This window comes from Rutilus rutilus (assembly GCF_951802725.1).
Source record: "Rutilus rutilus genome assembly, chromosome: 14".
In the NCBI taxonomy this organism is placed as follows: Eukaryota; Metazoa; Chordata; class Actinopteri; order Cypriniformes; family Leuciscidae; genus Rutilus; species Rutilus rutilus.
The window spans coordinates 9,707,456-9,732,749 of NC_140219.1; the positions used below are offsets into that span (position 1 = coordinate 9,707,456).

At 37.9% G+C, this 25,294-nt stretch overlaps 1 protein-coding gene across 1 annotated transcript; it reads right to left on the reverse strand.

Moving 5' to 3' along the window:
* Positions 1-357: 357 nt before the first annotated feature.
* Positions 358-23,527, reverse strand: nsd1a (nuclear receptor binding SET domain protein 1a). Its single transcript, XM_084431002.1, has 24 exons — positions 23,103-23,527; positions 21,441-22,324; positions 19,548-19,689; positions 18,462-18,634; positions 16,507-18,352; positions 16,307-16,419; positions 15,516-15,702; positions 14,048-14,139; positions 13,897-13,950; positions 12,521-12,569; positions 12,242-12,399; positions 11,955-12,089; positions 11,235-11,358; positions 9,419-9,619; positions 9,115-9,294; positions 8,846-9,002; positions 8,561-8,766; positions 7,123-7,235; positions 6,470-6,739; positions 5,123-5,239; positions 4,893-5,034; positions 4,708-4,814; positions 4,375-4,576; positions 358-3,161 (listed from the first exon to the last, which is right to left on the reverse strand). Exons 2-24 carry the CDS (start codon positions 22,305-22,307, stop codon positions 2,467-2,469), a joined length of 6,330 nt encoding a protein of 2,109 aa, XP_084287128.1. The 5' UTR covers positions 22,308-22,324; positions 23,103-23,527; the 3' UTR covers positions 358-2,466.
* Between the last annotated feature and the right edge of the window lie 1,767 nt (positions 23,528-25,294).

Below are 25,294 nucleotides of genomic sequence, written 5' to 3' on the forward strand. Positions count from 1 at the left end.
GTACTCAGGGACTTCAATTATATAAACTTATGGGGGGACTAGCATAGAGGATTTTCACTGGACCTATTGCAAAATATTGTATCGTATAACAGCTCTTTACAACTGAGATGCAAGTTTTATTTATGGTATGCAGATGCTTGTTGGTCTTCAATAAAAATGCCAAGTTAAAAACAAAGAGAAATGTCTAGGATATATGCAAATATATAATGCTGTCTTTGACTCTTGATTTTGTCATTTCGACGACACTGTCAGCAATCATTGTTGAGCATTTAAAGTTCAGCATTTATAAACTACTCTCTGGTGTGATCCACATATACACATATAATGAGTAAAAAAAAAAAACATGGCAAACTGGTGTCTATTGTAAAATTTTACTTATAATATTTATTATACACAAGGTACAGTACAAAATCATGGGTCTCTAACATGGCAGCAATCTTTTTGCCCAAATGTCCTCAGGAAACTGTCATCTGCATTTTGTCCTCTTCATGGTATCAAGGGGGTACAGCGCTGAAACACAGCAGCAGATTTAGCGAACATACAAGAAACACAAAAATGAGTGAAAAAGATTATACAAGGTCCATAAATACAGAGACAAAAAGCACGACTTTGAAAGAAACACAGAGCTAAGAAAACAGAAGTACAAAGGTCAATGATGATGATGATGATGATGATAAAGATTTAAAAAAGCTTTTTAAAAAAGCATCTGCATGATTAGATTGCAAAAAAGAGCTATAGAACCAGAAATGAGGCCTAAAGGCATTGAAACATAATCCATTGGAACACATCTCTTTTTCCAAACATGTTCTGTTAATACAAACATTACTTCATTATATGAGGCAGTTTTTCAATCAGGGATTGTACCTGGTGCACAATGATATTGCAAACAAAAGGTGCTTTTATCATTTCTGAGAATAAAGTGATGGTGAGAGAAATTTCAATATTTATAATCCTAAATCATACTGTTGCAAAAGTTAAACCATGATATGACTTACTGGAAACAAAAATGGGTTCCAGTATGAGAATATCATAAGGGGAAAGAAGGCATTTATTTGTCGAAATATGCATTTTTAAGGGTCATTTGCATCCCTCAAACATTAATGCATATATTGCAGCTTACTTGAGTTTCAATGGAGGACGACCAAGCAGCCACAATTAACTTCCATAATAATTTTCATCAGCCAGATCTACAGAGAATGTTGAATGAGCTTTTAGCTTGGAATTATTAAATGGCCAAAAAAAAAAGAAAAAAAGTTACGGGCTTCATGAATATAATTGACGCTTTGAGATTTCTCCTGATCTCTGAAAGAGTGCAAAACATTCAGAGGCACCTTTTAAAGTTTACCAGACACATACAAACATGACTAAACAGAGCAGATCATAACCCGCAAATTTGTAACAACGTGGGGGGGGGATTTCTTTGACATTCGAATCTAAATGGATACCGCAATGAGGCATCTTTAGATTTTTGATCAGTATTTTGAGACAGTGGTAAAACTAGGGGGAAGTACAGATAGGCCATGTGTAACATCCATCTTATCTAAGAAGAACAAGCTCATCTTTCCTAAAAGAATCAAGACTCAAAGACATGGCACAAGCATGGAGAATGAAAGGTGATACAATCACTTCTCTAGACTTAACAAAAACTTAAAACTAAAAAAGTTTCTTTAGTTTTGAGAATTTTCTGAGAAGTTAAGAAAAAAAAAAGACAGGTTTCACAAAAACAAATGCAACAAGTACATGACTGAAATCAAGCAGGTTGATGCTGGGTATGTCACACTTTGTCCTTCTTTGACAGTAGCACTTTTTTTTTAATTCACAAATCAGCTGAAACGATGTACTAGGACTCCTATTACTCATTCTCATGTAGCCACTCAGCGATACTAACAGACAGACCTGAAGAAATCATTTCAAGCACCATGACCCGTGAAGCATAAAGCCTGATGATGTGGCTATGTCATTGTAATCACACAATGAAGGGTCTGCTGCTTTGGGGGGGTCTGTGTTTTCTTTTTATAGAAATGATCAGACATGTTCTTGAAAAACCAAATTGGTTGGTCAATGAAATGTAATCAAAATCTATGCATGGCAGATTTCGTACGCAAGATGCCCCATTTCAACCCCTGTGAGGTCATCCTTCTGTTTAGGATCAGAGAATGTAAACAAGTCGAGGAGGAAAATGTACAAAAAAAAAAAAAAGCACAAAAGAGCACCAGACACTATATACCAACAAAAGGACTGTGAAGCCACAGTCCCACAGCACCAGGTCCAACCCTCTTTATGGACTTTTCCAAGAGGACTTGGGTTAAGAAGGCTTAAGAATGTTGCACATGTCCATCTTTCTCAAAAGTTGCTTTGCATTTAGCTGGGCATCGACAGAAAAAAATGGCAGCTGACTTTCCCTGCAGGTCACCCGCTGAGTTTGTGTGTTCGTGAGATGGATGTCTAGCAAAAATGCAGGAGAGCTCACTTTTCTCCTTCAACAGACTCATCCCATGATGATTCCTGGTCATCCTCCTCTACTTCCCCTAAGTCCTCAGTGCCTTCAAAGTCATCATCCACATATTCAAACTCCTCAATCTCGCCTCGGACCACCTCCTCTTCATCTTCTTCCTCAAACCCCATCTCTCCGTAGTCCATTTCTTCATCATCATCATCATCATCATCATCATCATCATCCACGACCTCAAGGTCTTCATCTTCTCCCTCATCCCCGATCACTCCTTCCACCACCTCGCCTTCATCGCTCATATCTTCCTCCTTGATGTCCTTAGAAGGGGAAGAGGGTGGCAAAACCACATTGTCCACTACCTCGTCTGTGTACGGGTCTCTTTGGGCTTGGAACGCGGGTCTGTTTGGGGCAGGAATGAAGAGCGGAGCAGCAGGCGGTAGGGCAGGCTGGGGTATCCTGCCGGATGCCGCCATATTGGGAAGTGGGGGTAGGATGCACGTACCGGGCACATACTCTCGAATCTCGCCCGGTTCCAGAGGATCGGAGCCACACGGGTCGTGCTCGCTGCAGGACAGCTTGCCGTCCAGTTTGGATATGAACAGCATTCCCTCACGGTGCTGTTTGCAGTAGGAGTTGGGACACATCTCGCAGTAGGACGCTGCCTCCCTCCCGCACTCGTTACACTGATGCCACGGACACTCCCAACGGCCTAAAAAAAAATTCAATCATGACTCAGCTTGAATAAAATCCTGAAAAGCTGATTCAGCCACATTCTCAGATGTAAATTTATAAATAGCTGACTAAATAGCCAATAGTGGAAGAGTTTTTCCATTATTTGGAATTACAAAAGCAAGAAAATTCCTTTAAGTGCTAAAAATAATTTTGAAACATTCCAGTTTGTAAAAAATATATTTTTTCTGTTTGTTTAAAAGACAAAACAAATGTCAAGTCGTATTTAATCTTTAAACTGCGGCCCAGGGACCCCCGGGGTGCCACAAAGAGGTGTGTAGAAAATTAGAAAGAATTTACAAAATAATATATTTTTAGAGTTCACATTTGTATATACAATTTATTAAAACATTTAAATGCTACTGGTTAATACTTCTTTCTTAAGACTGGTCAGAAACCAGGTGATTAATTATGAATATTTTACTCTTGACAGCCATAGCCATAGAAATAAATTAATCTGCATACTATACTACCTCTTTTCACAAACTAGTAATAGCATGCAGAAAATTATGATTTTGTCATTCTGTAACACACAACCATTTGGGGTCAGTAAGATAAAAATAAAAATAAAATTAAGACTTCTATTCCGCAGAGACACATTCAACTGATCAAAAATATCAGTGCTCCATTTCAAATAAATGAAATTTACTTTCATTCATCAAAGAATTCTGAAAAATATATTATGGCTTCCACAAAAATATTCAACAGCATAACATTAATAATAAAAAGAAATGTTTCTTGAGCAGCAAATTAGCATATCAGAATGATTTCTGAAGGAGCATGCGACTCTGAAGACTGGAGTAATGATGCTGAAAATTCAGCTTTGCATCACTGTAAATTACATTTTAAAACATATTAAACTGAAAACAGTTATTTTAAAATATAATAACACAATAATACTGTTTTTACTGTACTATTCAACAAATCCAGCCTGGGTGAGTATAAGAGATTTCTTTCAAGAGCTTACTGACCCCAGACATTTGAACGGTAGTGTAACGTAAAAGGATCTCATCTATTTTTCATCATATTTTTTTCCCAAAACATCTCAACACAAGGAAGAAAAAAGGGAGCCTACCATGAATGAAAAGCATCATGATCAAACTTCAGAGCAAGGTATAATAACATAAGACAATGAAACAAGTTAAACAAGTTAGATACAAGAGACTCGTGCTGTTTGAAAATGAGTCACTCACCTGCAGGTCTCTTGGACAGATTCAAACAGTCAGCATGATAGACCTTAGGACAGCCGGGCTTCTTACAAGACACAATCTGTCCTCCATCACCACAGTAGAAACATTCATCCTCTCGCTCCTTGGTGACCGCCAACTGACTCTTCCGCTTCACAGCAACCTTCTTCTTCAGTTTCCGTGCCTTGTCGTCAGATGTGGGCTGATTCTGAAGAGAAAGTTGACACATGGAGTATGATGGAATAGGTAAATAATGAAGTACAACATACAAAAAGTGCTCAACTTTGATCCTGAATATTCCTTTAAAAACTAATTTATAATAAATGCAGAATGCCATACCTTCGGTCTGACACCAAGGAATCCGCTGCAGTTAGATGCCCCACATTTACACACCGTCTTCCCGTTGCCCAGACACTCCAAATTATAGTTGAAAGTGAGTTCAACACCTGAGAACAGCCAAACCTATTAAATATGCATTCACCCACTTTCTAGTACCATATTATCTACTTCAGATGTCAACACACCTGTAGGAATGTCCTCTAACGCAAACAGTCCGACCCTGGTGTCTCCATTCACCGTCCACTTCTGTGTCTCACAGTTTGGCTGGCAGCTGTGGTTCATAAAACGAGCTTGGTTTCCTTTCGGCCCGGCATCTATGATGCGATCCTGCACGTACGTGGAGAACACAGTCCGGTGTCAAGTTAAGAGGAGAACATGTCATCAGGAAGATTGAGAATCGACTCAGGTGACTGACCTTATCCAGTGTGAGCATGTAGAAGTTACAGATGTCGGTTTCCTGTGCGTGTTTGATCCTGGCTCGACACTCCTCTTCGTCAATGACCTCTCCAACATATTCATTCACAAAAGCTCCCTATTGGTGAAATGATGTAATTAAATGGGGAAGTGAGACATAATGTGCACAAATAATTAATGTAAAAAATATAACAATGATATATACATGCATATTAGTGATGCGCGGTAATTTCCGCAGAACTCATTTTACAGTAACACTTTTTTTTTTTTAAACACTCTTTTTAAAACTCACTCTTTTACTTCAGTTTTCAACACCTACGTGTATCTCTTCGGGGAAAACCAGGGATCAGTCAAGTGCTAGGAATGCGATATTTAACGGCTGTAAAGCTCTGTATATGACAAACTTATAAAGCCTATATCCAGCCTTTGCTTGGGTAGAACAGATTTCATTTCTTGTGTGTGCTTGGGAAGTTGCAGTGACGGAAACAGTGACATTCCAATTTAAGTTTGAAGGGAGAGTTAGAGAATTAGAATAATTGCAATGTGACAATCGTGTGCGGATGTCTAAATCAGAGAAAATCATAGGTTTGAGTGGATGTTAGATAGATGATTTATTTTCAACAGTGGATTCGGGTGACGTCAGAGCTGATCCACGCATCTCTAATACATATACACACATTTATATTTATATAAAAAACAGTTTGGCAACAGTTCTTCTAAGCCTAATTGATTGAGTGTGAAGATTTTTCTTTCTTAAACAAACATCTTAGCCATATTCCAGGATGAAAAAGCCAATATTCATCAGGCTCAAATTGTGAAAGAATGGGGCAGGAGGGAGCATGAAGAATCATTTTCACACATGAATATTGGCACCTCTGAGTTCAGACTTTAAACTCATTGAAAGTCTTTGGGATGTGCTGGAGTAGACTTGCACTCTTGCATTGTCAATACAAGATCTTGACCAAAAATGTATGCACCTCTTGATGGAAATAAATGTTGTGATGTTATTTCGAACAAGAGGTGCATAGATTTTTGGTCAATTCCCGACCCCAAGGGCAGGACGACCTGTCACTCACATAAGATTTTAAATATATCATATGTCAGTGACAGAGTGCAAGCATATTCCTCTAAAATAATTCTGTATTTTCAGCTTCAGAATCATATATTTCTTCATATTTTTATTCTGGAGTTACCAATGTCCTGTGCATTGGGTTACCAGCACCAAGTCCAAGCCTATTCATTTACACCAACAATGTAATATGCCGTTTCACTTGGATATACATCACAATAGGCAAGAAAAGACAATCGCAACTTAATTTTCTTTCAAAAGCAAGTAAAAAATGCCCACCTTCTTGATGTCAGACACACTGCGTAAACCCCACCCACGTGACAGTGTCCTGAAGATCTCCACCTCGGTGTATTGCCGTTTGGTGAAGCTCTGGTTCTGACAACCCTCCCCTGCTGGACACACTTGAGGATGACACTCGTACAACAGCATGCGATTGATGCACTCCGAGTCGATGCCGCACGGGTTCTCGTCTGAACCTTTGCAGTTGCAGCGTGGTATCTCTGACTGATCTGCTGTGATTATTTGCACCTTCCCTATTGGTCTGTTCACCTGAGCGAAAAATCGATCAGTGTACATGAGATCAGTACTGAGAGGGGAGCATTATAAATTATATTAACACAAAACATATGTCTTAAAAGGAATAGTTCACTCTCACCTTTATGCCATTCAAATGTTGTTGTTTTTTTTACATTCAACACAAAAAGAGAATTTGAGTAATATGGACTTTATGCTCCTTTTTGTCATCAAGAAACTGTTGCTGTATGGAAAAGAGCTACATATATAGTTCTTAAAAAAAAAGTCTAATTTTGTGTTCCAAAGACAAAAATAACAGCATTTGGGTTAGAAACGACATAAAAGTGAGTAAATAATCAAAACTTTGATTAAATACTACGTTTTGTTAACAAATGATTTGATTTAATTATTGTCATTACCTTAATATGTTTGTATGGAGGAGGTTTCTTGTCGTTCTTCCTGTCTTCTTGAAGCTGTCTCATCTCTTTCTCTGCTAGCAGTTCCCTGAATCTTTCGGCTGCTTCATTTAAAGCTAAGAAAAACAAAAAAGAAAATTCTTTAAACCAATTTTCTCTCAATATCAAAAGAATACATATTTAAAATCAATCATAACATTAACTAAAATGACTCATAATGTTCACTCATAATATTAATGTTTTTTCCACAAAAAAAGCAAATTTAGAAAAGCATTCTGACCCTCTGTCTAAAATTAACCATTTTTGAGGGGCGGCTCTTTCAAGGTATGTCAATAAATGGCCAGTGTTATGATTGCCTAACATCATTGCATAGGAAAAAGCATCCAAACAAACATATAATCCTCCTGTTTAAACAGGACTTGTCGAAGCGAACATTCTTTTACTCTTCCCTTTGTCCTGTAGTCGATAGACTCAAGCGCATAGAGTACATCAGAAATTGAATGGGAATCTGAATCCACCTTATTTTTCACACAAGAGTGGGCGGGGCCATTTGTAAATTTAATGTGTCTGGCTTCTGGTGTCATCCACTTCCAGTTATTTTTTGCTGTACAAAAAAATCTTGTTATGCTGCTTGATACTGCAATTCACAGAAAATAGCTTACTTCTGCTTTGAAAAATAAGGAGGATATTATATCCAGTGTAGACAGTGTCAGTGATTATAATGGGTTCTATTTGCTTTTGGCCCGACGCTTGCATCTGGTGTAGACTGATGTCAGCCGTTAAGCATCTGAATTCCTGTGGGCGGGCCTATGGTGCAATGATTTAAAACCATTTGTCGATGTCTTGCTTTAGAGGCAGTCATATGCAGATTTATTTGCCTGTGTGATGTCTCAGATCCCACAAAATTACCATCAAAATACCATCAAAACAAGCTGCTTTTGGAGCTTGATTACATAAATGTATTTTTTTTTTTTTTATATAATTAACGTTGAAACTTGCTGTTTTAATGGTACAAAGACCTCTTATTGTCAAAAGATCAAGGAATTGATTAGATTTCTCATGTCATGACCCCTTTAAAATGTAATCAACTGGCATCCTCAACACCATATGGTAGCATACAACTTTGAATATTTACACTTCTATAGTGACTTAAACTTTTATGTTATCCAACTCTTTTGTAATCAGTCAAAATATCATAAGATAATAAGATCTTATGATCTTATTCCACATTACAAAAGGATCCACGTCAAGCTTTTGTCCAAACCAATGTCATCATGTCATATGTCTCTTATTGGTCCAAAATCCCTCTCCACATAGCTTTATTTTAGACATCAAATATATTCGGACTGGTTGTGATGGTGTGGAATCATTAGCATTAGCAGACAAAACATGTGACTTAATTAGGACACGGTGTTAGATAACTGCTAGAATGTAAAACTACCTTTCTTATAGATGGCATCTGTACCCTTTCCCATTTTTTCCTTGTTGTTGGCATCCCCTTCCATGTAGGGAAAACAGCGAGCCTGATATGTCCACACATAGTCTTTGGAGCCAAAGAAGTGTACAGGAAACTCCCCCACCTCATGCCTCATACGGTGGATGTTCTCAGGAACGTTTTTCGGTTGAGTCACTTCAGCAGGCCACCACCTGACACAAATGCATCAGTAAATATCATCAATTTTGCACTATAATTTTTTGAGGAAAAATTAGTGAAACACACACAAACCTGTAGCGGCCCACTTTCACCCACAGAATGTCCTTGTAATGGGGTTTCTTTCCTGCTCGACAGTCGTTACAGAACCAGCTTCCCTGGGGCATGTCTATGTTCAGACACTCACGGTGAAAGGCAGCAGGGCAAGATTCACAGCAAAGCAGACTTCCTCCTAAAGAAATAAGGGCCCATTTTTTGACCGTTTAATCACCAGCCAGGTAAATATTGTAAGTCTTGTTAAGCACCACTGATAGAGAGAGAATAGTGAAGAGTGAAGAACGTACCTTCAGAACACACAAAACACCAGCTGACATTAATGTGTTCATGGTTTTTGCACCCTTTGCGCGGAGTGAAGTGATTGGGGCACAGGAAGCTGTTATTGGCCAACGGAACGCTGCCAGCAGCCATACAGTAGTCATTGGCATGGTAGGCCACAGGGCAGCGCACACAGCGGGTCAAACGGCCTGTGAGATCGGCAAGTTATGATCACGAACACATCCTTTTGTTATATATGAAACAACAGATTTTTATTTCTTTAAGTCAGTGAGTTTTTAATCTTTGCATATGTAATAGCTGAATGATGGGCACCTTTGGAGATGCCAGGGTTGGCGGGGTTGGTGATGTAGCATGACAGACAGACGTGGAGGGAGCAGCGGAAGCCGCGGTTCTGAGCGATGGTGGGGGAATGTTTCAGTATGCATTCCATGTGATAAAACTTCCCACACACAGGAATCATACACCTCCTGACCTCCTTGTCAGGCTTTTTACACACAAAACATGTGTGCACACCTACAGGAAGGAAAGATACAGACATGCAAATCAGAAAGTTCCAACTCTTAAAGTCACCATGAAATCAAAATGGACAATTCTCATTTTTCTTTACAGAACACTACAGTATTTATTTATTTGTTTATCCGTGCACATCATTTTTTTTAATTAATGCGCCCTCGTAAATCTTTAATCGAAATAAGTTCCTCTCCCTCTTGCAGCAACATCTCTTCTCTGATGACGTCTTTACTAGTGTGAGGTAGGGCTGGGCGATAAAACGATAACGATAATTATCGCGATATAATTTTTCTCGATAAAACGATATCAAGAGTTCGATAAATGTTCGATAATGTTTATGCGCCAAAAGCGGAACGAAACTCATTTGAACAGCGCGCCACACGGACCATTAATCCGCTCGGCTCAAAGTCCAAACGGCAGTGCAGCGCGAGCTCACTAGAGCAGATGCGTTTACTCTGATCGCTCTCGGTCACGAGATCCAGTGAGAAGCGCTTGAATTCAGCGAGGAACACAAACGTCTCAGTGATTTAAACCAGTTTAAAGGCAGATGAAACAGCGCTGACAAACAGGAGAAACACTGTGCGCAGAAGGCTTTTCCATCTACAAATTCCCATCATTTACCATGGATTTACTGTAACGTTAGCGGTTAGCCTAGTAATATTAACTGCACCATGAAATGTGGGATATACATATTGAATTGTATTACATTATTAATGTAGACAATGTATTAAATGACTAATGGAATATAATTACAGTATTTAATAATGTATTTAGGCTACTGTTTTTCATACAAATACCATAGAAACCATAAAGTTCAATTTTGCCATGATAGTGAGGTGCTACAGGCTATGCCTGGTTTTATCTGTGGTTATCATGATCTAAATGCATGATACTGGATGACCAATGGTTAATTTTAATAAAACTCAAACAGTCAGAATATTACATTTTACCAAATAAAAATTAGCACATGCAGAAACTAAGAAATAATTTTTTCTATTAAGATATTTATTTTGTTAAGGAAGAATGACAAATGTTTGAATGTTCTACCTCAGATTTGTGAAATGTTCACCTGTTTGGTAAGTGTTTGTCATGATATGTTCTGACAATAAAAAGTAGTTTAAAACCACAATTAACGCTCTGGTTTCTACAATTTTCACTTAAGAGCAAACATTTGCCTTTAAACTTGAAAGAAATAAAGATTTGACATTTATAGTGATAATTATCGATATCGACTGAAATAAAAAAAATGATCGTGATAATTTGTTTTGGCCATATCGCCCAGCCCTAGTGTGAGGGTGGGACAACCTGTCAGATCACAGCAATAGCAAACCACAAACATCCAATCAAATCCCGATGGTCAAAACCAAGTCCCACCCTACATTTTTGTTGGTTTCACTCAGGCATATGTCACAATAGGGAAGAAAAAACTATGGCAACTTCCGTTTCATGCTGATTTGAATGTGTTCACTGTGTAATCGTTATTGAACTGAACTCTTTTTTTTATGCAACTGGATTCTTGAGGACTGACTGCCTTATGAATCGATCGCAATATCATAATTTGAAGGAGTAGATTTTGGAACTGACAAAATAGATCCTGTGTTAAGTGCTGGTCACTCACCCGTCTTACACTCTTGGCAGATAAACCGGCCTTTAGGTGTCTCCGTGAGGCCAATGCACTGCAGATGGAAGGCACCACAGCACTGCCCCTCACAGAGGAGCAGTTCACCTGTCTTCTCACATACCTACACCATATAGTCCCAAAACAGTTTAACACTGAACAGCTATGATCTTTTTTTTTTAAGCTATACACTACCATTCAAAAGTTTGGGGATGGTAAGAGCTTTTAAAATGTTTTTATGCTCACCAAGGCTGCATTTATTTGATATTATTTTATTTTAAAAATACAGTATAAACAGTAACATTATTACATTTTAATGCCATTTAAAAATGGTTTTCAACTGTTTTCAACTTAAAGTTGTTAACTGTAATTTATTAAAGTTGTAAACTGCATTTTCAGTAGCCATTACTCCAGTCTTCATTGTCATGATACTCAAGAAATCATTCTCATATGCTGATTTGGTGATCACAAATATGGTGTCTTTTGTGAGGATCTTTGATGAACAGAAAGGTATAGGCCTGGTTTCAAAGACAGGGCTTAGATTAAGCCAGGATTAGGTCTTAGTTTAATTAGCACATTTAAGTAACAGCTTAGTGACAGCAAACTTTTGCATGGTAGTGTATCAATATATGACCAAGCTCCTAAAAGATGGCAAATTATATTGCTTAAATCTAATATTATTATTTGCATTTAACATTTGGTGATATATAAAAATTGTACCTGGCAAACATTCTCCTTCAACGACGCACCTCCACCTCTCTCCCCTGATTTTCTATTGGTCAACAGTCCTGAGAAGTCACCTGACAAAGAATCTCTGCTTGAAAAAGCACTGTCATTGAGTCCAGCTCCAAAAACCTGAAAATTAAACACAAAAACAGTTATATATCTCTGTCAATAGAGTTGACAAATCAAGTTTGAATAAACCAGGGAAAAAAGGAGGTTTGGAATGACACGAGGGTGAGTAAATTTTGACATCATATTAATTTAAGCCTTATAATAATAATAACCTCAGAGATCAGGGAGTCCTCGCCATCGGTGTGTGGCTCCTTTGCCTGAGGCTTTGCCGGGCTACACTGCTCTCCTTCAAGCTGGTTCTGGCAGACAGTGGGTGTGTCCGGCTGGATTGGGGACAATGTTCTTATCTCATCCTCGCTTTGTGCAGCCGCTGAGGATGGAAATAAATTTAATTGCAATTTTTTTGAAAATACAATGGTGGATCACTTATAATATTCTCAATAAAATACAACAAATACATGGCAGAATATAGTCACGCATGAAAAACAAACCTGATACAACACAAGGGCTTGATGCCGTAGGTTCAGGCTCTTCTTGTTTCTGTAAAAACATCAGTATCATTGCTTGTCAGATTGTCTAAATTACTATTAATAATATTACCATTTAAAAATTGTTCAATTACTTTTTGAAACATTACATTTACATTAGTAATTTGAAAATAAATGTAATTTAGATTGAATGCCAATATTACTATTAAAAACTTTCGGTTTAAATGGAAAGTTCACCCAAAAAGAATATTCTGTCATAAATCACTCACCCTCATGTCGTTCTCAACACGCAAATTTTCATTCATATTTGGAACACAAATGAAGATATTTTTCTGTCCCTCTGTTAACAGCTACACAACTACCACTTTGACTCCTTAAAAAGTTCATAAAGAGATCGTAAAATTAATCCAGATGCATCAAGCGGTTTAGTCAAAATTTTCTGAAAAGTCACGGTCGCTTCATATGATGAACAGATTGAATTTAGGCTTTTATTCACACATAAACATTTATCACCGCACACATCAGTTGTGGTAAACGGAAGCTCAAGCATGTTCGCTTGACGTGCGAGAACCAATGAGGTTCATTCTCGTGTGTTACACAGGACATTTAAGCTTCGGCAAGGACAAATGAGGATTGTTCTCGCGTGTCAAGCAGATTTGGTTGAGCTTCTGTTTATGTTTGCTGATCAGTGTTTAAATGTGAATAAAAGCCTAAATAAAATCTGTTCATCATATAACGTGATTGAGAATTTCTCTTCAGAGAATTTAGACTAAACCGCTCAATTCATATAGATTCATAGATTTTAGTTTTAGATTGTTGTTATTATTATGCTACTATTACTATTATTAGTCTTACTATTATTGTATTATCATATAAGACTATATTATCATATCTTCCTCATCCTCCAGTTATTATTTTTACTATTATTATCATCATCATCATCATTATTGTCATCAATGTTTTTTTTATTTATTATTATATATTTATATTACGTCTGTTGTACATCTGTAAGATGTTCCTCTGTTAAGATACTTACACTCACACACCCAGTTACACTTGCACACACACGCGCACACACACACCATGTTGGCTGTTGTTATGTATGTTTTGTTGGACTTGATGTTTTTTGTTGTATCTGTCACCTGTAAGTATTTGTTTGCATAATAAAAAAAATAATACATATATATATATATATATATATATATATATATATATATATATATATATTAAAAAAAAAAGTATTTACTTTTTTTTTTTTTTTAAGATCTTCATTTGTGTTCCAAAGATGAACGAAAGTCTTATGGGTTTGGAACAACATGAGGGTGAGTAATTACTGACAGACTTTTTGGAACCCTTTAAAGCCCATCCCAAAACATTACCTGCAAATCTTTGACACCTGAGTCGTCTTGGCTGTTATCGTGTTGTTTACTCTCCTTATTTGGCAGAGATAAAAGAAAAACAATGTAAAAGACCCCAAAATATGTAATAATTTTCCACGAATCATACGGAGACCACAAATTCAGCACTCACCCCTTTCTTTGGGACCTTTACAGAATCCACCTCAAAGGTGCAGTCTAGAATTTTATGCACAGGCTTACGTGGCCTCTTTCTATCTGAGGATGCTGCAAGAGCAATATAAAGTATGTTTATACATAGAGCTGAGTTAAAAGTGAAGTAAGGTGTCTTAAACTAGGGCTGCACGATATTGGAAAAAAATTACATTGCGATATTTTTTTTTCCAACGATATATATCGCGATATTGCGAGCCATCAATCCAGGCTAAAGTCAATAATTACCATTCCATGTTATTAATAATTTCACTAATAAGCAAGCTTCATTACAAGTAAAAAAAAAGGCCACTTAATATTTTATTCCAGAAACATATTTCTCTCAGAATTCGGTGAACGTTCTTCACAGGACCTAACGTTCTTCAGGTTCTAGGACCCGAAAAATTATGTTTTCTGTGCTGATTCAGTGACGCGTTCATGTAAACGGCACCTATATAACCAGCAAAAGTAATGATTAATAATATGTAAAATATTGCAATGTGACATTTTAATTGTTTATTAATAAACAAGTGTTTTCTGTAAAGATTAAGTTGACAATACTGACTCGCGATCTTCGCAGCAGTGATCGGGAGAAATGCACTTTTCATACAGATTAGGCTATTATTATTATTTTTTTAATGGTTCTGTTTAAAAGTAGAGATTTCTGTAGATAATAGTAATATTTCTATTTTATTATTATTATTATTATTATTATTATTAGGTGTGTGAGGCGAGTAGGCTACCTTTTATGCTGAGTTGCGGTTCATGGATGATAGCTTATAATCTCCAGTTCAGGCGCTGGCTGCTATAGGCTATTTAATATTTATTTATTAAATCCAGGAAATTGGATAATGAAATACTGATTAAAATTAAGATACAATTAATACGAAACGAAATTCGTTTTAAAGAAAGGCTTTGTGCTTTCTGTTTGAGGTATCTGTGAAAGTTTTAAAGCAGTCTTTTACTGCCGCTTTCATAACGGTCGCGTCCTTAATAACATTGTTTTTTCCTCATAAATGCGAACACGAAAAATAAACGACTTAAAAAAAAAAAAAAACATCCACAACTTTATAACACTCCAGCAAAGTAGCCTACCTCTTTTTGGTCAACATCCTCCTTTTTGTAGACGAAATAGGCTAGTCCCAAATAGCTGATTTTGACTTTTTTGCGGCGGATCCTCTTCGTAGCGCATTTTTAGCTATAGGATTGCCAGTGAATGTTGGCTGTGAGCGGTGAGCTGCGGCACAGCGAACCAATCACTGTGCAGGCACGCGGAACGCGTATGTCACCCCAGCAAAAAGCCATACAACAATCTCGTGTTTACTGTGTGCTACTAACGTTACCCTTCACATCGCATGTTCCGGCGATGTGACTATCGCTCATTCGCACATCGCGATGTCGATGTTAAAACAGAATATCGTTCAGCCCTATCTTAAACTACACATTCTTACCAGATTTCTTCTCACACGACTCTCTGTCTAACGTTGAGCCTTCACAGGATGGCGATAACGGTACAGGTGGAGCGAGACCATCTGGCTGTTGTCTCTGCTCATCTGGTGTGGCCTGCTCAGAGAGTTTTTCAGGTTCGATCTGTTCTGATGCAGGCTGTGCAGCATTAGTGTTGGTGATCCAAGATCCCTTCAGGAAAGGTATGAAATAAAATTATTCATATACAGCAATACAGTTTGCACACTTCAGGAAAACCTCACCCAAAATGTAATTATGCCATCATGTTGATATATATATTTTTTTTTCATTTAATTTTCATCATTTTTCATTTAATATTTAAAATTGCACTCTACCCATCTCCCTAACTCTCAAATCTAATTTGCAAACTTGGCACCTCGGGTTGCAGGTTGCACCACACAAGTCAATGACACCAAACATCATTGCCTCTAGCATGCATTTGAATGTTTTGAATTGTTTTGACTGCAAGTGTGAACAAGAGAAATTACGATTTTTAGAGCAAGTTTTTTTTTTGTCATTTTTGAGGCTTGATAGCTATTATATCCATTTACTTGGTGTACGGAGAAGAGAAGCATATTAAAACCTCTAAAAATCTTTTTTTGTGTTTGTGGAAAAAGTAAAATATAATTTTAAATGACGTGAGGGCGAGTATGATGACACAACATACATTTTTGGGTGAACTATCCCTTTAAATACCAAAAACAGATCAATGTATGTAGGTTGAAGTCCATTGGGTCAACAGAAAACAGTGTAAAGTGTTGTAGAATTAGCTTACCGTTTTACAGGATTCAGGGGTTTTCTTTGTTTTCTTCTTTGTGGAAAATATTTGATCATATTCCTCACTCCATTCAATCAGCCTCTTGCTTGGTTTTCTCAGTCTTTTGTTTTCTGAGAACAGAATAATTCATTGAATTTAACATGAAACATTTATGAGATTTTTTTACTTTTGAGACTTCGTAGTATTTCAGGATTTACCTGAAGCATCTTTTTTATCAGAGCTATCAGAATGAGCAGTTTCTTGAAGACTCTCTTTGAAGACTCCATTTATCTCTGTGGACACCTTCACTACATCTTGATTCAAACAAACCAATTCGTTTTTTGGCTTGGTGCTTTTCCCAATGCCAGACTGAAACGTCTGCCATCGCTTTTTAGGAGCGACCTTGGAGATGGAGCCCTTGCCACAGACATCAGGAACAGCATCATTGTGAGAGTTGGAAAGTTCCCCTAACAGAGGCAAACCCTTTTCAAGTGTATCCAAACCTACTGATGAGTTCTGCTTCTTTAGTGGAGATCCTAAACTGTTCCCATCATCGTGTTTTTGCGTCTCTTTTTTCACCACTGATTTTGGCTTGGCCTTGCTCTGTTTTGAGCTGTTTGGCGTTGACGTCTTTCCCTGCTGACTGTTCTGATCCGCAACCGCCTTCCAGTCCTTTTCACAAAGCACCTCATTCGTTGAGTCTTCTCCAGGTGGGATGAGAGAAGGTTCTTCCCTGATGAGAGAGGATGGAGATGTGGGAGGGAGAGTTAAAGGTTTCCCTTCCTTCTCCCGGCTATCGTGCATGTCCTTCAGGAGCATTAGGAAAGTGCTGAATTTGTAGTTTGAATCCGCACGGAGCGAAGGTTCTCCTGAACTGCATTCCTCTTTGACAAGAGACCTGAAAGAAAGCTCCTTCAAATCCTGGGGAGCATCCATGGGAGAGACAGAGGGAGACGGGAAGGACGAAGATGATGTGTCCGAGAACATGCTCTCGTTTTTTATTTTCGTGGAATTTCGTGGGGATTCAGTCCCCTCTGACTTGGGTCCTTTATGTTGAGGTCCATTATGAGCACCATTTTTCTCATTTCGGATTCTGGTAAACTTAATAAGAGTTGGGTTTGGGGGTGTGTGGGAGATGGAGGCGTCTGTGGACTCTTCACTGGCCTCCGTTTTTACCTCCCATTGATGTTTTAACAACTCAGAACGGCCAATGGGGGACGAGCACTTGTAAATCTCTGAGCATTCATCGCCAGCACATGGTGAGCGAGACTTTGGCTCCTGACTTAAGTCTTTCTCCACGGTTTCTTCGCTGGCGGCAAGTGCTCTAGACATTAAGCCACTGCTGGCAGGCAAATAGAAGGAGTGCATGGCGAAAGACCCATCTGACGACCCTGGGGAACTGCTTTCCTTCTTTTTGGAGTTCGTAGCCCTAAGTGTTTTTTCTTTGGGCATTGACTTCTTTAGCTTACTGTTTGTTGTGCATTTTATACTAGACTCTGTTTTCTTCACCGGCTTGTTCGCGATGGCTTTTTTCGTCTTTTTACTTGGCTGTACTTTTTTAGGTTTAGTGCTTGATTCTTTTGCCACCTCTACCTGCAGTAATTCCTCTGAGCGTTTGGGGCACAGAATCCTCGGGACAGAGTCAATATCTGAATACGGACTATCTAGGAGGTCTGATTTGTGCCGTTCAGCAGCTGTGGAAGGTTTGTAGCTGTCCAATGATGGGTTTGATTTTGATTTAGATGATAAAGAGCACTCATTTAGTTTCACAAGAGATTTTACAGTTGAGCTATTCTTTTTAGTTGCTTTCTTTTTGCTTCCAGCGGCAGGTTTTCCTCTGTTCTTAACGGATGCATCAAGTCCATTGGACAAAAGTGAGCTTGATGATGTGGACTGTCTATTAGACGTTGGACAAGTGGGACTTTTCGGTGTCTTTTCTTCTGTAATAGGCATGTGCACACCACGAATTAAAGACAATGAAGGTTCACTATTTAACCATTTGGTCAGTGCTGCCTCTGCCTCCAAGACACTAGCTTTCCATGACGGCATTAGACGCTTGGGAACCTGTAGAACGAACAAAACTTGTCAACTTTCTATCAAAAGCATTGATGTCATTTAATGATATTCATTCATTGTTCAAAATATAATAGCATAAAAAGTTGCAACACTTTACCGTGTATTTGTAATCTTTGTCCTTCTGTCTTCCTCTCCGTCTCAAAACTGGGAGTTTTTCAAACTGATAGCCTCCTTCAAAAGGAAAAGTGGCTTTTGCCGGAACCCAAGCTTGATCTATGATCTCCCCAAACATCCTGACAAAATAGAGGCGGCATGGCCGACGACTGGGATCTGCAAGAACATGTCATCATTCTGTGACAATATGACAACAATGGGTTCTGAGAAAAGTTAATCTAGATGATGTTTTGGTTTCAGCGGTAATAATGCTAAATATTCCGTTGCATGCCAATTAGAAATATAAATTAGTACATAACCATTTACTTTCTTGAACAGTGGAAATAAAATAACATTTACACTTTTTATTGTCTGTCTTACAACATACTTGTGGAATAAATTCTATTGTTTTAATGATATAGACAAATGGTCTGCAGAAAGTCAAAATTAAAGGATAAAAAGTGCTAATACTTTATTTTAAGGTGACGCACACATTACATGTACTTACCGTAGTAATAACAGTAAATAATGCATAATTATAAGTAACTAAACCTAAAGGCCCGGGTATTCTTAACTTTCTGCATTCCGCTCCGTCTTCAAAGTATACTCCTTTGGCAGTGAGTGCGGAAAGACACGTTTGACGCATGCGTACTATCTAGTGGACTTTGTTTTCAAATGTTCAAGTCACTCGCACATGAGCTGTTGTATACACATTGTCCGTGCAGACACAAAAATTAGGCATGCGGACAATGTGTGCGGACCCTCCTGTCCTGATGATGAAAATGATGTCACGTGGACAATGCGAGAACCGCCTCGGAACGCGGAGGGCCGAAATATACTTTGGGCTTAAACCAAAGTAAACTTATCCCTATAGTAAGAGCATGTAGTTAATTAATATTACTCTGTACTTATTTGTGTTATTACACTGGAACAACTTTTCAAAATAAAGTGTAAACAAATACAATACAACATATATCATGTCAATAACATGTCCCGTCATCACAATGTCACATCAGATGAAAGGATATAAACAAATTAGGCATCCACTATGAATAGTCTTACAAAAGGATATCATTACAAAATAAATCACCTTTCATTTTGGTGTGGACTTCAATCTGTGGGTCAGTGGTTACATGACAGGGCCACCAGGGTCTGCGGTTGAATTTGGCCCACACAACATCTCCATCAGAGTACTTTACACCAGGGAGCTGCTTCTTCTTTGGGCTGTTGGACTTTGGGTTAAAATAAAAAAATACAAATTTCAATCATCATTCATTAAACATCAATCACATGAGACAAGGCTGCTTAAATTGTTTGTTTAGGCTACTCTTTTAGCATTTCCGATACTCTCACCTTTGAAAAAGTGCAGTTTGTGGGTGACAACTTAACTGCAACCCACACGAATGAGTAAAATACAGGTCTAGTGTATACTCGGCCTTTGTCCTTACTGTGACAAAGATCGTGGCCAAATAAAGTTACAAAAAGAAATATCAGCCAACAAACACTTGGAGTACACCTCTGCTTCGCTGGAAAAAAATGAAGTTGAACTACTAGTCAACAATTCAATGCAATTTTGTGGTTCAGCTGTGTTCAGCTTAAGGGAAGGTAATACAAATGACTTCTGTCTATGACAACTTGCAATTTAAAAACAACTGGGCAATACAACTATAAATAAACATACCTCAGCCTACAAGTAGCAAATGTGTTGCTGATGTCAAGTTATATATAGTCAATATAGAATTGCAAAAATAATTAATAATAATTGAAAAAAAAATGGTTTTCAAACAAGTTACCTACACACTCCTGAACCTTCACTGTGTGCTACTGGTAAAAAAGTCACACTATTGGTTCAGCCAATGTTGCAGTGGCAAAGCAATGTTTGATAGAGCCATTGTCAACACTTTTAAACATTTTAATGATAGACTAACAAATTGCATAATACAATTTTTGAAATTATCGGCTTTAGCCTGTTACTGTGGTTAATTGACAGAAGTTTTTCTGCCTGGTGTCAGTTTAAAAATGTACTGGGATTTGTTATACTGCACTTTGGGTTTTCTGAAATATTTGTGTCAATCGTGTGCAAATTAAGTTGAATTCAATTTAAATAAGTAATGCATACAGTGGGGTCCAAAACTACCAGTGGAATTGTTTCTATTCAGCATTTTTCTGATTGCATACAATTCGTTTTTTTTTTGTCAAGTATAAACTAACTTTATTTTGGTTTAATAACAGCAGCACTCAAGCTGCCCCACACATTTGTGTAAAACCTGATGATCATGTTCTTCAGCATGATTTGAGATGATCTTAAAAATTGTCATATTTCTTTGAATTTAATGTTTATTTCAAGGTTTAAATATAATTTTGAATAAAAATTTTTGTGTGGTTTCAGACCTTTGGATCCCACTATGTGTGCATAAATATACACAGCATATATTTTAGGGGTGCACCGAAATTTCAGCTATTCAATGTCCACAAACTCGTGAATGTAGAGAAGGGCATTTTGCTAAATATCTGCACTACATGTTCATTTTATTTTGACTAGTGATGTCTTCATTATGTAATATATGTTTGAATAAATCTGTCATGAAATAGGTTATTACAGTTTACTGCCATTTAAGGTGTTTATATTTCACCAAGAACCTGAGAAGCAATTCTGTTATTTGATATAAAAACTGCCTTATTTGCAATTTAAATGTTTTTACGACTGAGTTTTAGCTATTTGAACGTTGATTGTTAAATAACTTTAATTAATTGATTCATTATTTTCGGCTTCGGTTGCATCCTGAATTTCCGGTTTTGGCCCAGGATTTTCATTTCGGTGGATCCCTTTGGTGCATATATTTATAAATGGATTTCCTTTTACTAAACAACAGCATGATCTTAAGTGGAAACTCTTTAACAAAATATCTCTGTTGTACACCTGTTAGGATAAAACCACAATCAAGACAACAAAACGAGTCAGCTGAATATAAAAATATCTTACAGGATTTGAATGGGAGTCACTAGGTGAATTTGGTCTTTTAGAGAGACCAGAGTTAAATATTGAAGCGCTGTTCCCAGTGCTGGGTAGATCACAGTCACTGTCTGAATAATCATCCATACTATCAAAATCCTCCATCATGACCTCAACAGGCAAATGCGAGGGACTAGCAGGAGGGTCAGACTTCACTGTATTTTTAGCAACAAGGTTACAACTTCCATGTTTGTTTGTACTTAGGTCCAGCCTGTGGCTGCTTTGAGACTTTGTATTTGCCAGATTTCGTTTCTGGCATTTCTTTGACGCGTCTTTAAACTTTGCCACCGCTTCTACCCCACCATCCTCGTCATTATCCTTGCTGTCCCCACTGTCAAACAGTGTTGACTCAAAATGCAAAAATCCATTTGGGATGGATGGAAAGTGTTCCAAGCTATCAGAGCTTACTGGTGAGAAACCATTTTTGTCCAGATCCTGAATAGTAGTCCTGTCAGTGTTTCCTTGCGAATTGGACGTGTGGTAAAGGCCTATTTCAAACTCACTGCCACCGATGGGATTGTGCATGAGCAGTTTATTTCGCCCGTGAAAATCCTTGTCCTGCAAACTCATGTCTGCATGGTTCACCATAGTGGTCAGGTCCTGAAGTCTCCTCAGCGGGCTGTAGTTGGAGGTGGATTCTCTCTGATTGTACGCGAACGGCGATGCGGAGAGCTTGTAGCCAGAGTTCAAGAAATGCATGGCAGACCCCTGGTCCCCCTGTCGCTTTGTGCTCTGGTGTCCACAGGAGCTGATGCGGCTATCAAGTGCCTTGGACTCCTGTGGATTGCCACGACACTCCGAGCCATCCCTGCCAGCCACTTTGTAGGACTGATTCATGTTGTCATGGCTCCATCCTGCAACAAAATAAACAGGAAAAAGCTTTTAGAAGATGTTTTTAAGTTAAATAACCCGTAGAATTAGAACTCGGGGTTTTCTGAACTTCTAAGGGGTTTGTCGCAACTGGCTGCAGAACATTGAGTTGTGCATTAAAACAAATGTTTAAAAACAATTAAGCACCAAACGAGATGATTCCACATTAATGACATTTCTTAAAAGCAAAAACACTGTAATATTGCAAAACACCAGCAAGCACATGCAATATCCCTGCTGAAAATACAGCTGAAGCTGTTAGCTGGAGCGAGTTGGAAGACCACCTCAGACCAGCAATAAACCAGATGCCAGTTTAAGGCGGTCAAGATGGTTTATTGGAGCATGGTAGCCGGTCGACCTGCTACTGACAATCTTACACCGGATAGAAACCAGCTATCATGTTCCAAAACACAGCTAGCATCTTAAAGTGGATTTTGTAACAGGGTCGCTACTCGGGTTTAAGCCGCAACCCTAGTAGGCCGTCTTGTCAAGAATCCATCAGGACAAAGATAAGAAAGCTTGAAAAACTCAACATGAATCGCTATGTCGAAGACACTTTGATATGCCCATACTGGACTGTTTAAGGATGACCTCTGCCGCGAATTCAGTGTGAAAACGCTGGTTAAGTATGTATGTTGCATTATCATCATGTGCATCAACAGTTCCCATACAGCCGTACAGCAGTAAAGTCACCCACGACGGTAAGATAAAAAAAACGCAACAAATACAGAAGGTACAGGAGAGAAATCGCCGGTTTCTTACCATTTACGACTCGGTCACGACAAAATCACTGGAAAGCCCTTCAAATTCGAGCATGTAGCGTTACTTTTGGTCAATTTGTGAAAGCGGATCTGCAAAATCCCAGCAGCATTTGCACCAGTAGGCCCGGCCTCGGCGGCACTCATTTCTATCCAACATCAAAAATGGAGATGAATAAATAAACGAGACAGAAACTGAGCGCCTGTCACTTTCCCCCGAAGCACCACGTCAATACATCGAAAGCACGTTTTTCAGCGGCCACGATTTCTATTGAAATACATGATTGTTTGCCCCGCTCGCCGAGTGCCCCTGGTTGTATGTGTGTGTGTGTGTTAAAACAAGCCCTGACTGACTGCCTGTGTATGTGTGTGTGCTGGTGAGAGCGACCAATCGGCACAGCACACCCAACCCCCAGTCAGTATACATTCACATCCACTTAACCCGATTCACTATTTCCCTGGTACATCTCTCTCACACGAAGTAAATGCATGTGGACAACGTGCAAGCAAACGCAAGTTCAACTTTGTCCAAAACGCGTCATGCATACAGTCACAGTCGAAGCGGTGCTTGTTGGGTGCATGAAACGATACAACAGTGAGCATTTGCTTTTTAACCCTCACGCCATTTGTTTCCTTGAGCTAACAAAGGCGTAACTTCCTCCATTTTAGAGAGACGGTCCGTGCTTTGCAAGGTAGCCGAGCACACGAAGTTACATGAGGAGAAAACACAATTTATTGGTCTCGATTAAAATACACAAGCTCCAGCATGTTTCATTTTCTAAGTTTTCTTTGCGCTTTTTGTGGGTGGTTGGAAATTAGGCCATGCCACGCATAAGTGTAATATGTCAGACAGTTATGGCAAGCGGATTTAACATGTAGGTTATACCTTACTAGTAGTAACTATTGTTGCCTTCACGAGCTAGCGGAAATTTCTACTTCCCACTTCTGAAGTCATGATTATGAGCTCATCACATCCAAATTTTGAATTGAGAGGGCGTATGTTTGCAATTTTTTAACTAGGAAACTATAATAATTCCAATAGAGCGTGAAAGCAGCATTACGGCCTTTTTATGTTATTACTTATTTTTATTGTTATTAGCCTATAGTTATTAGTCTATGTTCCAGCTGTATGCATTCTTACTAGTAAGATTTTTAATTACTATAAATTAGCCAGGCTGACATATGGCAAGTAAATAGTGAGATAAGAAATATTACTTCGATTTTTATAGAAAATGGTGTCTCATAGGTCGGCTACTAATCTTATTTTTAAATACTAATACACCTGAATTAGATACCAACAAAACGGGGGAAACTGTCCCCACAGAATTCAATGGCAAAACATTTTTTAGCCTAATTCATTTCTGTAACAATGGAATAGTTATTTGTCAGTATTAGGATAGTAGCAAATAAATACATGTTAGTAGCTATCCAGTGAATAAATAATATCTCAATAAAATAAATTAAAAATGATAAATAAAAAATATAAAATAAAAACAATAGCCAATTAATCGTTACTGGATTAATCAATAGTAATTAAAAAAACGCTACTGTGTACTACTAACATAGAAACTGATGACAGTTAGATTAAGGGAATAAATGTTAAAATGGCTTGCCACATACATCAGTCAACCTCTATTGTGTCATGAGATAAAATGAAACTCATTTTTAGACCTATTAACGAAATACGGTAGATATAGAAGTGGCAATATATTTGCAATAAAAAAACTATACTAATTTGTCAACTTTCCCTTTTTCAGAATTTGGTCTTTATAACTTATCCGCGGTCAGTGTTTGTATAGACACTGATTTAAAACCAGAACAAAGACAGTAGGAGAGAACCCATAATTTGGCTGCTGTTTCCATAAAATGTTGGTCAATTGAACAAGAATGTAAAACTTTTATTTTACCTTACACAATTGTGTGCATTAAAGTGTTTATGTCATTAACGTTCAAGGCAGTATTTTAGTAATGTGTTTTGTCTTAGAATATTTTTGAATAGTTTCCTATCCAGCCAATGCAAATTCAGTTTTTTGTTTTTGTTTTTTTTTGTCTACGTATATTTTATTATTGAAACAGATAGTCATACATTAATACTAGAGTCACATCATAAAAGAGAAATTTTAATACCAAGTCAATTGGTATTTAAACATTTTTGTAAATCATCTTTTTTTGTATAGAAATGTGGTTCAGCAGTTT

Excerpts from the sequence above, each read along its gene's own strand:
- nsd1a (XM_084431002.1), bottom strand. The coding sequence starts at position 22,307 with ATGAATCAGTCCTACAAAGTGGCTGGCAGGGATGGCTCGGAGTGTCGT. Across the intron at positions 18,635-19,547 it reads AGTCCACACCAAAATGAAAG|ATCCCAGTCGTCGGCCATGC; the intron begins GTGATTTATTTT and ends ATGTTCTTGCAG. Across the intron at positions 8,767-8,845 it reads GTGAAAGTGGGCCGCTACAG|GTGGTGGCCTGCTGAAGTGA; the intron begins GTTTGTGTGTGT and ends CATTTGTGTCAG.